Genomic DNA, 13183 nt, shown 5'->3' with positions numbered 1-13183 from the left:
AAATGGTATTTTGTGTGTACATATTAGTATTTTGTGTGCACAAAAAAGTATTTTAAGTGTACTAATTAGTTTTTTTTGCATGCACAAATAAGTTGGGTGAAGACATTAGTATTTTAGGTGCACAAATTAGTATCTTGTGTGTACAAATAAGTATTTTGTAAACACAAAATGGTATTTTGTGAGCACACATTAGTATTTTGTGTACACAAATAAATACTTTGTATGCAGAAATAAGTATTTGGTGTGCACTAACTGGTATTATGTGTGCACAAAATGATATTCTGTCTGCACAAGTAAGTATTTTGCGTGCAGGTATTAGTATTTTGCGTGCATATGCAAGTATTTTATGTGTACATTTTAGCTGGGAGAAAAGTCTGATCCAGTTATTCTTATATACAGTCTTTGGGGGAAACATCACCTGTGGTTCTACAGAGGGCGGTTTCTTCGAGAGGGCGTGGCTTCATGAGGGCGTGTCGCCACACCTGAGCACCGCGCGCTGCCCACTAAAGAGAGGCGGCGCGCGCGCACCCTGATCAGGTTTCTCCGCGTGGGGCGGGTGGGCGCGAGCGAGCAGCAGCAGACTGCGGGAGGAGGCCGGGACCCCGACGAGCACCGACATGGCGAAGAAGAGCTCCGGCAGAAGCTCTCTGAAGGCGCTGTTCTCCAGGAGCGACGGCGGCCGCGGCGCGCCTGCGCGCACGGCGGATGGAGAGCAGAAGAAGCCGAAGCTGCTGAAGCTCAGGATCAAAGCGAAGAACTCCCAGAGGGCAGCAGACGAGGGCCGGCACGCGGACAGGTAAGCTCGCGCCCGCAGGTGCTCCTGATGCGTGCGCGATGACGTCATGCAAAGATGCTGCTGATCTCTGAGGGCTGAAAATAGCGTTTGTTTAAAAATAATATACACACATTTCTTAAAACACAAAATAAATGGATGTGTACTAACAAAAAATATGTTTTAGTCATTAATAAATGGTTGTTACTTCTAAATCTGTTAATATTTATTCACATTAGTATTCACAGACATACATAAACAGAACTTTTTGCAGCTATTTAACATGTAATACAAAAATATGATTTTTTTTTTCTTATTGATTGATCTTAAAGACTCATTCTGATCAAAATTGTGTTTTTGACATTTTCTTGTGGCATTTTTCTCATAATGGAGGACATTTATTTAAAAAAATAAGCTTATAATAGTATTTGACTATTTCTCAGTTCAAATCACTGATACTCAGGAGCAGATGAAAAAAATGCCGTTTGAAAAAGATAGTATTTGTGACGTAGAAATTAGGTTTGGGCGGGCCATAAGCTCAAAACTGTTCTCATATTCCTTGCTATTTTTGTTACACCGTTAATATTAGGTTGGGGGTGTGAGGGGCTGTAAGCTAGTGGGAGAGCATGTAAACAGCGAGCTCTCGGCAATGGGGAGGAGGAAAGTCCAGCCCACAATTAAGATGTCCTAGAAAACGAGTTTTCTAGGACATCTTAAATTTTTTTTTCCTCCCAAATTCTGGATTAAAAAACTGGATAATCTTAATAAAAAGTCTAGGGCTGGATATCGGTTATAATTTCCAGAAACGTTTCGAGTCGATTCACAACAGCCTGAATCGATTCGATTCGATTTTTTCCCCCGATTCTTTCGATTCTTGAATTCTAAGTTTACAGATTTATACATATTTGTTTAGAAATACTTTAAAAATCTACTATTTAACTTGAATATATTTATAATAATCTGATACAGTTCACATATTGTAAAATGTATTAGTAAAATATTGAGATTGTTAATAGCATACAGAGTTAAATGTTCTCTAAAGGAGAAGTTCTAAAGAAAAGATTGTTCACAAAGTTTGGCCACTAGGTGGCAATCGCGCTATAGAAGTACACTTTATTCAAGAAGAAGACGGCAGTATGAGGGAAAAAAACAAAGTTTTAGACCACAAATCGTGACTTTAAAAATATTTTCTTTAAAGAGTTTGGAAAATTAATGCCTGTAAATAGATAAAGATGTTCATTTAGTCAGTAATGTATTTTTTGGTCAACCGAACGTTAGCATTAGCGGCCTATGGGCAATTCTGTGGAACGTTGGCATCAAGCTAGCGGAGTTCAGCTGTATGTGCTAAATCGATTTATATCTTTTTGAATTGATTATTGATCTATTGAGCTTAAATCGATTCAAATTGATTAATCGATTTTATTTTTTTTTATTTATTTATTTTTTTTTCTCCCTCTTCCAAGCCCCAAAAAAAGACCGCTGGAAGAATTTCTTAATAGTTGAGTGTGTTTTTAAAGAAGAAAAATAATTATATAGTGGATACAAGGATGTAAGAGTGTTTTGAAATTAGTCAAAGAGAGTTACTATAGACCAGAGGTTTTCGATACATCGATCACGGTAAACCGGTCAATTGTAAAGGAAGTTGTTTTATTTGTTGCTAGCCCATAATCCTCCTCACCATGAAATATCAATTAACATGCACAACCAATCAAACATCCTCTGTTGCATCCCCGAGCGCCACACTCCGCTAGCAGATGCGAAAACGGAACATACGTCTCTGTTGTCAGCACGCCATGCGACGATGACATGACAACTATGAACACACCGGTCCAATTCAACAGGCTGTTGAAGATGAAATGACACAGAAACTCTTTATCCTGCAGAAATGTCACATATTCATCTAAACTTATCAGTTTCATTCAAAATAATTGACTGATTTACTTCAGATTCACGATAAATCTTTATGTACATAAATATGAGGATTTCAAATGATGATCCCATTAACCCTTGTGCTCTCTTATGGGGTCCAGATGACCCCACTTTTAATGTAAACGTACCTAGAATAGCTCAAGGGGAAAACATATGTCATTGAGTGTGTGCATAAATCTATGGAAAAGTGAGGACTTCTACTATAGACAACACATTGTGTTGGAAGATTAGGATGAATGCGTCGCATAAATGGTAGGATATCGGTTTGTACCGCCCGCCAGGTCACTGCTGCAGCCTTGAGGCCAAAGACTTTGGCGTCACAATGAAAGGTGGAGCTCAAAGTGGCTTCAGTTACCAAATACCACAGGGGAAAAGGCACCAGTACGGTAGTTTTACCCAAATGAACAACTCTAGACTCATAATATTCATTGGTCTTTGAAATAAAAGTCTAAGAAAATGTAGGAAAAACATGGTCTGTGAAAGAGTTGATATACTGTGAAAGTTTTAGCCTCCAATACTTCAGTTTCTGCTTATACAGTCATAACTCTGATTAAAATTTGTACTTTTTGTCATTTGTTGAATTCATACCATTGACTGTAAATGAGAACTGGACCGAGCCCATGGAAGCGGTTCACTTCTGGCTCCAACAAAATTCAGTCACCATTTTTTTAGCAATCTTGCAGACAGTTGTCGTCAGTAAGTAGCGATTAGTCCTAAATGGTCTGAGTCAACATTTCTATGGCAACCGCTCTGTCGCATACTTTGATCCAAATTAGTCAGTTTATAACTCGAACAGTATGTTGCATAACAACAACGGTTATTCTGAAGTCTGTGGGATTTTGGCTTCTTGGAACCAGCGGGTACTTTCCGGTTTGGAATTAGAGGAGGGAGGGGTCACTCAGTCCAGTTCTGAGATGCAGTCAATGATCTTCCTGCCCTGCCTTGCCACCTTTCCTAGATCTAGCATGGGCGTCCTTTTAAGATATTCAACATTTATCTATGGAAATGTACAAATAATCGTTTGAAAGTCTTTTGAATAACCTTTAAGTCCCTTTTAAGTTTGTTTCTTGAGAAAGTGGCGGTGCAAAACATGGTTGTACCTGGGTGAAGGTCAAGATAAGGTAAAGGCGATGTGATAGCAGTTTAGTGCTCCTTCTCTTTATGTAAAGAAGCATATGGCCAACTGAGATTGGCCTCTTTGTGTTGGAGCAAAGTCTGTGCCGTCTGTTGTGATCACAAGTTTTTACAGCCCATTGTGAACTTTCCTGGTCATAAAACGCAGGTGTTGAAGACGAGCAGCCACACCCCCTTGGAGGCGCCATGGAGTTCAGCTGAGGTTCAAAAGTAAAAGTTTTGATGCAATAAACCAGCAGGTCAGCGCAACTGTGTGACAGTGTTTGCACAGGTTGAACTAAAAGTTGAGCAAGGACTGCCTCAGCTCTAAGAACAAACACAGGACGCACAAGCCTTTCCCTCTGAGGTCTAAATCCAGGATTAAGACTAAACCTGTTTGTGTTTTAAACTGTGTACAGAAACTGAAGGTTTTTAGGTCCAAGAAAGGAAAAACGTCCAGGTCGGCTATGAAAGTTGATGTCAGTCACTTTTGAGGAGTTTGAACCATCTTAGGCTCTTTGTGGGAGGGGGTCTGGGGTGACGCCCTGAGTTTGTGCCTTTTGTTCAGCTAAGGGGTTCATCGATTGATTAATGGACGAGAAAACCTGCCTCGCCGCATGCCTGACAGTCTGTGCGTTCAATGGACAAAGGTGCTGCTGTGGATACAGTTTGGTAACAGCGTTGGAGCTGAACTCATTGTTGAGGAATGTTTCGCCAGAAGCCCTTAAGGCTCTAGAAATGCTGGAACTGTTCAAGGGGCCAAAAAGTATTTCTTAGTCACAGATTTCTGCATGTTATCCCTCTCAACGTATTTCCAGCAGATTCTGACACTTCTCTCTTTAAGAATCTGCTGGAATTCCGTTGATCGTGTTAAAATGTTACAATATGTTTAAGATTTTTTGTTTAAGTGACGCCTCAGGTGTTAAAGGGTTAAAAAGACGTAATAGGTCCTTAATGTTCATCATAGATGGACGTCTGTGAAAAACAGAATGCAATGGAAAAAACCCACAATGTATGATGTATTATTTCACCACGGGGAGCACCCCAAAGATCAGTACTGGGCCCTTCTGTGTAAGATTTTTTTTTTCTTTTCACAACAAACAATTGGTCTTTCTTTGTAGCCAACTTACTTTTCTTGAATTTTCACTATTTTTTGCCAAAAAAGCTTCTACGAAGACAAAGAAAATGGTCGGTTTAGGATCTATATACTGTATTTTCTTTGGCTAAGGCTTTAACACTGGCGCTTTAGCTGCAGTGCTGATGCTCTTTAAATTACCGTAAATATTCCACCATACGAGCAGTAAACATATTTCCAACAGATTCTAAAAGCAGCTTCGCACTGATATGCAGAACTTTACTTTAATAAAGTGTTTATGCAATAAACTCAATTCCAGGGGACTCTGAGGGTTGCGAAAAGTATCTATGCAACGATACGCAACACTTTTCTTAGCTTCGGAATTCCATGAAATTACATTAATTATATAAGAAGTCAAGAGTTGTGGTAAATATAAGTGTTATTTCCTGTTGCCAGTTTTAAAGGGTTAAATTATTGTTTTGCTTTTTTTCTAGTTTTTGTTTCATCCTATGCTTTTTTCAAACCTTATATAGTACTAACCTACCAAATGTAGCATTGGTTAGCATCGTAAATTAATTTTCATTCTTAATTTTTTGGGCAAAGCTAGCATTTAGCATCAGGAGTGTAATATAGTAGAATTATTTTGTTTCATCTTTTTAATTGTGTTTTCTTTTTGTTATTTACCATTTAGTTACAGATTCATAATTTAGATTTAGAAATCTTTATTTTTTTTCTCAACTTTCTTTAGCTAATTTGGCATTGTTGAAAAATAAAGTTATTTTTTAGCATTGCTAGAAGCTAAGCTGTATGTGTAATCTTTTGTTTAGGTAATTTAGCATTTAATTTAGCCTCTTAGCATTTCATTTAGCATTGCTAAGAATATTTTTGGTACTTTTAGTGGGTCTCTACATTCCTTTGCTAATGTTTCGCTTAGAGTGAAACACCGTTAGCATATTAAAATTAAACAAATTCTGTTTTAGCATTTATATATATATATATATTATCTTGATGTTCTGAGGGGTCAGAATATTATTTTTCCCTTTCTACTTCTCATCATTTGTTTAAACTTTCTAGTTTTTTTTTTTTTATTAAAAAATTCACCCCTCCCTCCATCTGCTATAGTACAAGTTTTTTTTTCTCAGAAAATTCAGCCAGTCATGTCAAACCATTGATTGTATATTCACTGGACATATCGACGCCTCCCCTGATCTGCCATAGTGCAATTCTTCCAAAAGAGTTATCAAGTCATGTCACACACGACTAGCTTAAAACAAAAGATGGTAAAATACATAAGATACTAAAAAAAATGAAATCTAAACAAATGACCAAACCTCAGTTGAGATTACATATAAAAAAAAAGGAAACTAAAAAACAAACTATTGCACTTTGGAGCATTTCAGCGAATCCAAAATGGCTCCTCTTGGTCTGCAAATGTGTCAGATGAGTTTGAATTTTTCTATCAGATATCACCAGTTCTGAGAGGACAGTGTACTCTGCAGCCGGGACATCTGCTCTCTGCAGATGGAAAGTGTCTTGGTGTTTGCATACAGATTACCCAGAGTGCACACTGATGTTTGAGTACATTTTCATTATTTTGAATACAGCAGCAAAAGGTGAAAAAAAAAAAAAAAGTTACAGGTTTGAAAGTTTAGATGTGCACATTTCCGCGCTCCAAATAGTTCCTTTAGGAGTTTGAAACAACTTGAACTAGAGTTTTATTCTGAATCTTCCATTTGTTCAGTAACTAACTGCCTCAAACAGACTGAAGCCGTGGATCTCCAAAAACGGAAACCAGGACAAGTTGCCAGATTTTGTCGCAAGTCACTTTTGGGAAAATAGGTCGTTAAATTTATCGAGAAAGTTGCAGAGTTGGAAACACTTCTTTAGACGCAGGAACCTTTGTTTTTCTAAAGCATTAAAACGTTGTTATATTATAAAAAACAATTACAATTTACACCCAATGCAATTTAAACCTTCAGATATCACTGACAACACCTGAATAATACACCCTTTAATTGTTGAGTGACAGCTCATTCTGATGTGGAGAAAAGTGGCCTTGCGTCGATATGCAACACTTTACAGTGGCGAAGTCCTTATGAAATCAATGTAAGTGAGCCGATTCTGTCGCGGAGAAAAGCTGTTTTACGCTAATATGCTACACTTAGTAATGTGTTGCATATCGGTGCAAAGCTGATACGGAAAGCTACTTATCTCCATGTCAGAATCAGCTGGAATTACGTTAATTGCATAAACGATTGAAGAGTTACGATAGTCGAAAGAATGTCAACACTGGAACTTGTGAAAGGGTTACTATCAGAGTAAGATGTGACATTAATCCAGATGTTTAGTGACGTTGGCATCAAATGGGTTCATCTCTAAAGCTTGCGTTTAACAAGGGAATGTTGAGTTCCACTGAGCGGTCCGGTACCGTCTGGTCCGGTATTTTGAGGGTTTTCATTGTAAAATGGACCCATTAAACTGTACTGACCCGTATCTCTTGGGGGGGGGGGCATCAGTTGTAGGTCCACTGATTGTCAGAAAGGGATGACATGAGCAAGCGCCAATTCACCGCTTTTTTAAGCTAACGTTTCCAACGTTTTTAAGATTTTGGGTTTTCCTGTCTACTCATTTGGTCATGAGTCTATATTGAAAATGCAAACACAGCAAGTTCTGGTCTGTGGTGGAACTGCAAACGTTCCTAACCATCCTTTGGAGATGGTGTGATACAGAACGAGCTCGCGGCACACCAGAATTAACTGGGCTGTACTGTACCACTCCTTACCGCACCGTACTGGACTGCTCAGTGAAAGTAAGGCTTTTGAACTCGTTATAAAAGATCTTCAAGAGGAAACGTGGTCTTCACTGGACTGCATCCAGAGAAGGTGGACTCCTGAAAGTTCACTCCGCATTGACATGTAAACACACATCACATGGATCAGAGAGGTGACTCATCCTCTTATCTCCTCCACTGACAACAGTGCCCTCCACCCACACCTGTGTTTGTTCTGCCTCAGAGCTGGATGGGATGCGTGAGGTTCGTGTTTTCTCCGCCCTTGACATCATGGAACATCCCCAGGTTGATGATGAGACATTGAGTAGTCTTTCCTGAGTTAAAAAAAAAAAAAGCAAACAATTTTTTTCTGGTAGATAAATGAGGAAAATGTTTTTTTTCACTCAATGGTGCAAAGACCCTACCTCTAGATGTTGGCATTCTGGACCAAATTCCACCTACATCATGTTTATGGGTGGATGAACATCTAAAAATAAATCTTTTTATTAAAATTTCTCATTAGAATAAGAGAAATTCTGAGTTCCCAGTTGTCATTGAAAAAGAAAAACTATAACAGTGTCTGAAGAACAGAAACTCCACGGCTGCGTCTTTTCTGTCTCTGATCCCACTTCTGACAACAAGACTTGTTTTAATACAGCATATGACTTTAGTTCAAGGTTTTTGAAGGCCTAATAAAATGGTCTTAAACCTACTGGATCAACATCTTGCAGCTCTCTCCAACTACTTCATCACCCCATTCCCTGTAGGATCTGGTTTAGATCTTAAATCCAGCGGTACAGTTTTGAGTCAGATTCCAGCTCAGATGAGCTGGATGTACACGGATCTATTAGTCTCCAAGTGAATTCCCCAGAATGGAGCGGAGAGCTTGTGGCTTTTTCAAATTGCATTATTTTGTCTGACCATGATTCATAACAATTAGAATAATGAATGATTTATTTATTTTTAAATCTACGGCTACAAAAGAAGTAAAAAGGAGTTTCTGACCTAATCAGCCAAACTGAAGCACGTTTTTGAGCCGATTGTTTAATAGTACAGCTGTCTAAAGTCTTGGCTGGATGCACCTGTACATAGTGGGTCAGATAACAGAACTGATGCTGTAAATTGTGACATAAACACCAGATTTGGCTCAATGAATCTGTAAGGGATGCTTGTCAATTTTGGCAGATTGACCATTTGAAAATCGAAGATGGCAATTCATGTGAACAACACTAATGGGATCCTTACGTAGTCGTAGGGATATGGGGTTGAAAACATGACAAATCCATACGACATGCCTCCGTCCCACCTACTTCACCCTTGCTGACCTTTGTGTTGTAAAGTGTTCATTTTGACCTGTTGCCCGCAGCACGCCCGTAGAAAACTATGACCATGAACATTTTCATTCTACAGGTTTACTCAATGGTTTAGGACCTTGATATTTCCTGTGGGCCATTTATATGTCCTGGACAGCCCACATATACCCATAAGGGTAGTTCTGACTTATGCCTGTTATGCCTGTCACTGAGACTTTTTTTTTTTTCTATGTCTTCATCAGTGCTTCAGAGTCCAAGAGTCCTGCTGAACCCGTGGAGGTCGACCACATCACCACTCTGAAGAAGTCTTCCACTATTTACGGGACCACGCCCAGATCAAAAGTCAGTGGGGCTGAAGACAAGCTGCTGAAGATGAAAGTTTTCCACTTTGGGTGGAAAAAACAAAACAAACATCAAAGAAAACAGATGAAAGCCGGGGGGGGGGGTTATGCGAAAGTTTCACCAGATCAAACCTATCACCTGGTAGAAGCAATGGTCCTTCTGAAGTTTTATGGAACAGAAAGGGATTCTAGATATTGTTTTGTATGAGATGTGACTAAAAAAATGTCCAAAATGACATAGAAATGAGGCTGAAAGGCCATTCCTGACGTCTCTTTGACTCATGAACTTCTGTCATGATGTTTATGAAGCATTCTGGACCATTTTGTTCTAGTTTCTCTAAAAGTTTATGAGAATAGAAAACATTTGAGCTCTTCTCTATTTTCCTAAAGGAAGTTGAAAGGATCTTTCATAAAAAAATTGACACATCTCATTATCTGAAGATGTTCCTTTCCCTGAAAGTAAAACTTTCTTCAGAAGTTTACCACAAGTTGATAGTTACTGCTTCCACTAGAGGGCACTATTACTCCATGTTGTTGATTGAGCAGGATCAGGTTTATAAGTGTAGATCCAGATGAACGGCTGTTTGGGAAGACGCAGGAAGAGGAGATGGCTTCGACCACAATAAGCTGCTCTTTCACCAGAACCTCCTGTACACGGAGAGCACGAAAACAGTCCAAGCACTTGTTCAGGTGTTCTTGCTCTACTGACTTGCTAACCACCTGGATCAGGATTGCTCACTTGATCACAATGTGGACTCACAAGATCCTATAGTGAGTGCGGACGGCTGCAAAACAAGCAGATCTTGAAGACCAGGTTGGATTCTTGTGTGAAATCGCCGTTCGTCCATAAAGGTTTGACTAAAAGCCATTGACGATCAGGTATTAAATGTTGTCCATCGCTGACTTCTCTAAAGCTATTAGATCTGCAATTATTTCAGAAACCTTCTGGAGAAGGGTCATGATTGATGAGCAGACTGTTGGGTTCTCTGCAGTTCAGATTTGCCCCTTAAATAGTTTCAAAATAGCTGATTGTTATTCCTGAAGGCTGATTAAAATCGTGTTCCTCAGGTTTGGTGTTTCCTCAGGGTGTAGCAGCTTTGAATGCCAGGAATGACGTTTGATTACAAGCTTCTGTGCCAGGAGGCCAACAATTAAAACAAAGGGCAATTATTTTCTCTGGAAAATGTTTGAGATGCCAGCCGCCAATCATCATCCTCTTTGGTTTTACAAATAAAAAAAAGGCGCTGACACGTACTTGTGTATCTTTTGCTTCTAGGCCAAAGAGTTCAGCTACTCTGAGTCGGATCTACGGAAGCCCAAAAGGTTTGCTACCTTCTCTTTTGGCTTGAAAAAGAGGAAGAAGAAGAACGAGGAGACGCTCTCGAAAAGCACATTTGTTCTGGACGAACAAGAGGTGATGACTTCCTATTGCCTTGTACTCATGGTTCATCACCTGTATGTTTTCTACACAGATCAGTGATCTCCATAGAGGGCATGTATGAAAGTAAAACTCAAAGAAACAAGTTCCAAACAATAAAAACAGACTGTAGATTATTGGGGGAAAATTATCTTATGGGATCAAGCACCTCAATTTCTTCATTCTAATCGTCCGTAAGTATGTTTTCAAATGTTGCTCAGGATTACCATCACAATGACAGGTGGACCTCCAACTTGGTCCTATGCAGATGTGGTTGAGATACTAGAGGTCTTTGCATGTCTGGAAATGAAGAATATGTTGACAGATTTTTGTGTTTGTAGGAAATACTAACCTATCAGAGATGCATACCCCACTAGAGTCAGTATGTCACATAAAATACAGATTGGAATATTATACTTAAGACTTTCTCCTATGGATCTCATCTTCTAAAAGTTAGTTATATACTGGTCAACGTTCTTGTATTAACAGACTAAAGGATAAAACTGTGGTCATGGACATTTTGGAAAAAAGAAGTCTCAAGATGGTGTCATCTGCAAAGAACATCGTCAGTAAACAGTCTGCGTCTCCTTTCCCGAGCACTTTTCCTCCTCATATATTCCAACTTTTGAGGTCTACTGATTAAATAGTCGTAAATAAATTGTAGTGACATCATGAGGGGTGGAGTCAAGTACTTTCTCTGTATAGCTTGAAGATTGACCTGCATTCAATAGCAGTTTAACTTTTAAGCTACGTACACGGCACCCATGGGACGCGTGTTCAAGAAAATCCTTCTTTGGCCCCCTGTGTTCACACTGGACCGTCGCTACCCAATACTAGCGCTTCTCTGCCATCTATAGTTGGAAGATGTTTAGTGCAACATTTCATGAGTTTTGCTCCGGCCTTTTCTTTGTCAGCTCTATTCCGATATATGGAAAGACTTGGTTTCGTAGGATTCCATCTGGGCACAACGCAATTAATAATTTTTGTCCATGTTCAATTTTCAAACTGTTGGCACTTCCGTGAACTAAAAGGGATGCCATCAGTACATTACTACCAAAGTCCCTGATTGGTTGAAGTTTGACCTGGTTCAACTTTCAACATGTGTTCAGTGGCTGTGCGTTTTGTACGAAGTGCCTAAAAAACGGTCTTAAAAAATGAACATGAGTTTTGAACACAATGGCCTGAAACGTGCATTTACGTGCATTTTCATCAGGGGTGGGCAAAGTTTTGGACTTGTGGGGCATGAAAGGCTCTTAAGCCTCGTTTCCACTGAGCAGTAAGGAGTTGCGCAGTACAGTCTAGTTCAAACTCGTTTTGGTTCAGGGGCCACATTCAACCCATCTGATCTCAAATGGGCCTAACCAGTAACATCAGCTTTGTTTTTTTTTTGTTTTTTTCTCAGTAGGAAAAAAATGCCTCAACAATCCTATTAGCCTAATCACTTATTACATTGTTTATTATAATTATTTCTTGATCTCTTGTCATACTGGTTTTGTGTTTCATTTGGTGCTCCTAGTGGCAGAATTGCGCATTGCAGCCATTTCTTTTAAATAACCATAACTTGCCACAGGAATGGGCTAAAAACTTGCTTTTTTTCCCTCAACATCCTTATAATTTTTTATCTTCATTTCTAAGCCAGATCAAACCATCTGGTGGTCTGGATCCGGCCAACCGGATGTTTGACAAGTAAGTTATCATGCATAGCGAAAAAAGAATAGTGCTAACAACAGTCTTTTTTTTCTAAGAATAGAAAAGTACTATTGTTTTTAGTATATTTGGCTGGTCTCAAGAAACGGATCCTAGTGGTTAGCATAATGTCAAAATAACTTTACTAGCAAAATCATCATTAAAGAATAATTGTGAACATTTTGAGAAAATTAATGTTAGAAATTATACTTATATTAGTCAAAATGAGCTTGATATTAGTAAAAATATACTAATTTTAAGATATTTGTGGTTCTGATTAGGATAGATATTTCTACTTCTTTTGAAAAGTCCTGAAAGGGTAAATTTTCTTGTTCTGTTGGCAGATATTTCTTATTTTAAGCAATATTTACCTGATTTTTGTACATTTTCGTCTTGTTTTTTAAAGCAGACTACAATGGAAACGCTCAAAATATCGGATCGTACTGGACCGTTCAGTGGAAACGAGGCAACATTTTTGACAGAAGGGCCGGATCAGAAGCAGATATGTGGGTTTCTGGCAGATGTTTTGGTAATCTGCCTCATTAGAGAAAGAAGTAACCTCAAATCTGGATGAAAACACGTTTTATTTTTTATTAACTGTATAACTTTGATTAAATATATATACAAGTAAAACTTAACGAAATGCTGCGTTCATGCAGTGTTGGAATTATTGGAAAAATGACTATCAGAGTTGGAAAAATGACAAATCTTCCAACGCCACATGAATGCAGAATGACTTCCTGCACATAAACAAAGGTTAATGTATT

The 13183-nt window shown here is 38.8% G+C and overlaps 1 protein-coding gene across 1 annotated transcript in view; it reads left to right on the top strand.

Annotated features, from left to right (window-relative positions):
• The first annotated feature begins 507 nt into the window (after positions 1-507).
• LOC112136948 (beta/gamma crystallin domain-containing protein 2) overlaps positions 508-13183 on the top strand; it is a 40024-nt gene continuing 27348 nt past the window's right edge. Inside the window, exons 1-3 of the mRNA XM_024259004.2 lie at positions 508-796; positions 9215-9314; positions 10590-10727. Of these exons, the coding sequence (XP_024114772.1) occupies positions 618-796; positions 9215-9314; positions 10590-10727 (417 nt within the window). The 5' untranslated portion in view covers positions 508-617. The remainder of the gene's footprint in view (positions 797-9214; positions 9315-10589; positions 10728-13183) is intronic.

Source organism: Oryzias melastigma, linkage group LG11 (genome assembly GCF_002922805.2).
Source record: "Oryzias melastigma strain HK-1 linkage group LG11, ASM292280v2, whole genome shotgun sequence".
NCBI lineage: Eukaryota > Metazoa > Chordata > Actinopteri > Beloniformes > Adrianichthyidae > Oryzias > Oryzias melastigma.
This window is presented reverse-complemented; position numbering and strand designations above follow the sequence as displayed.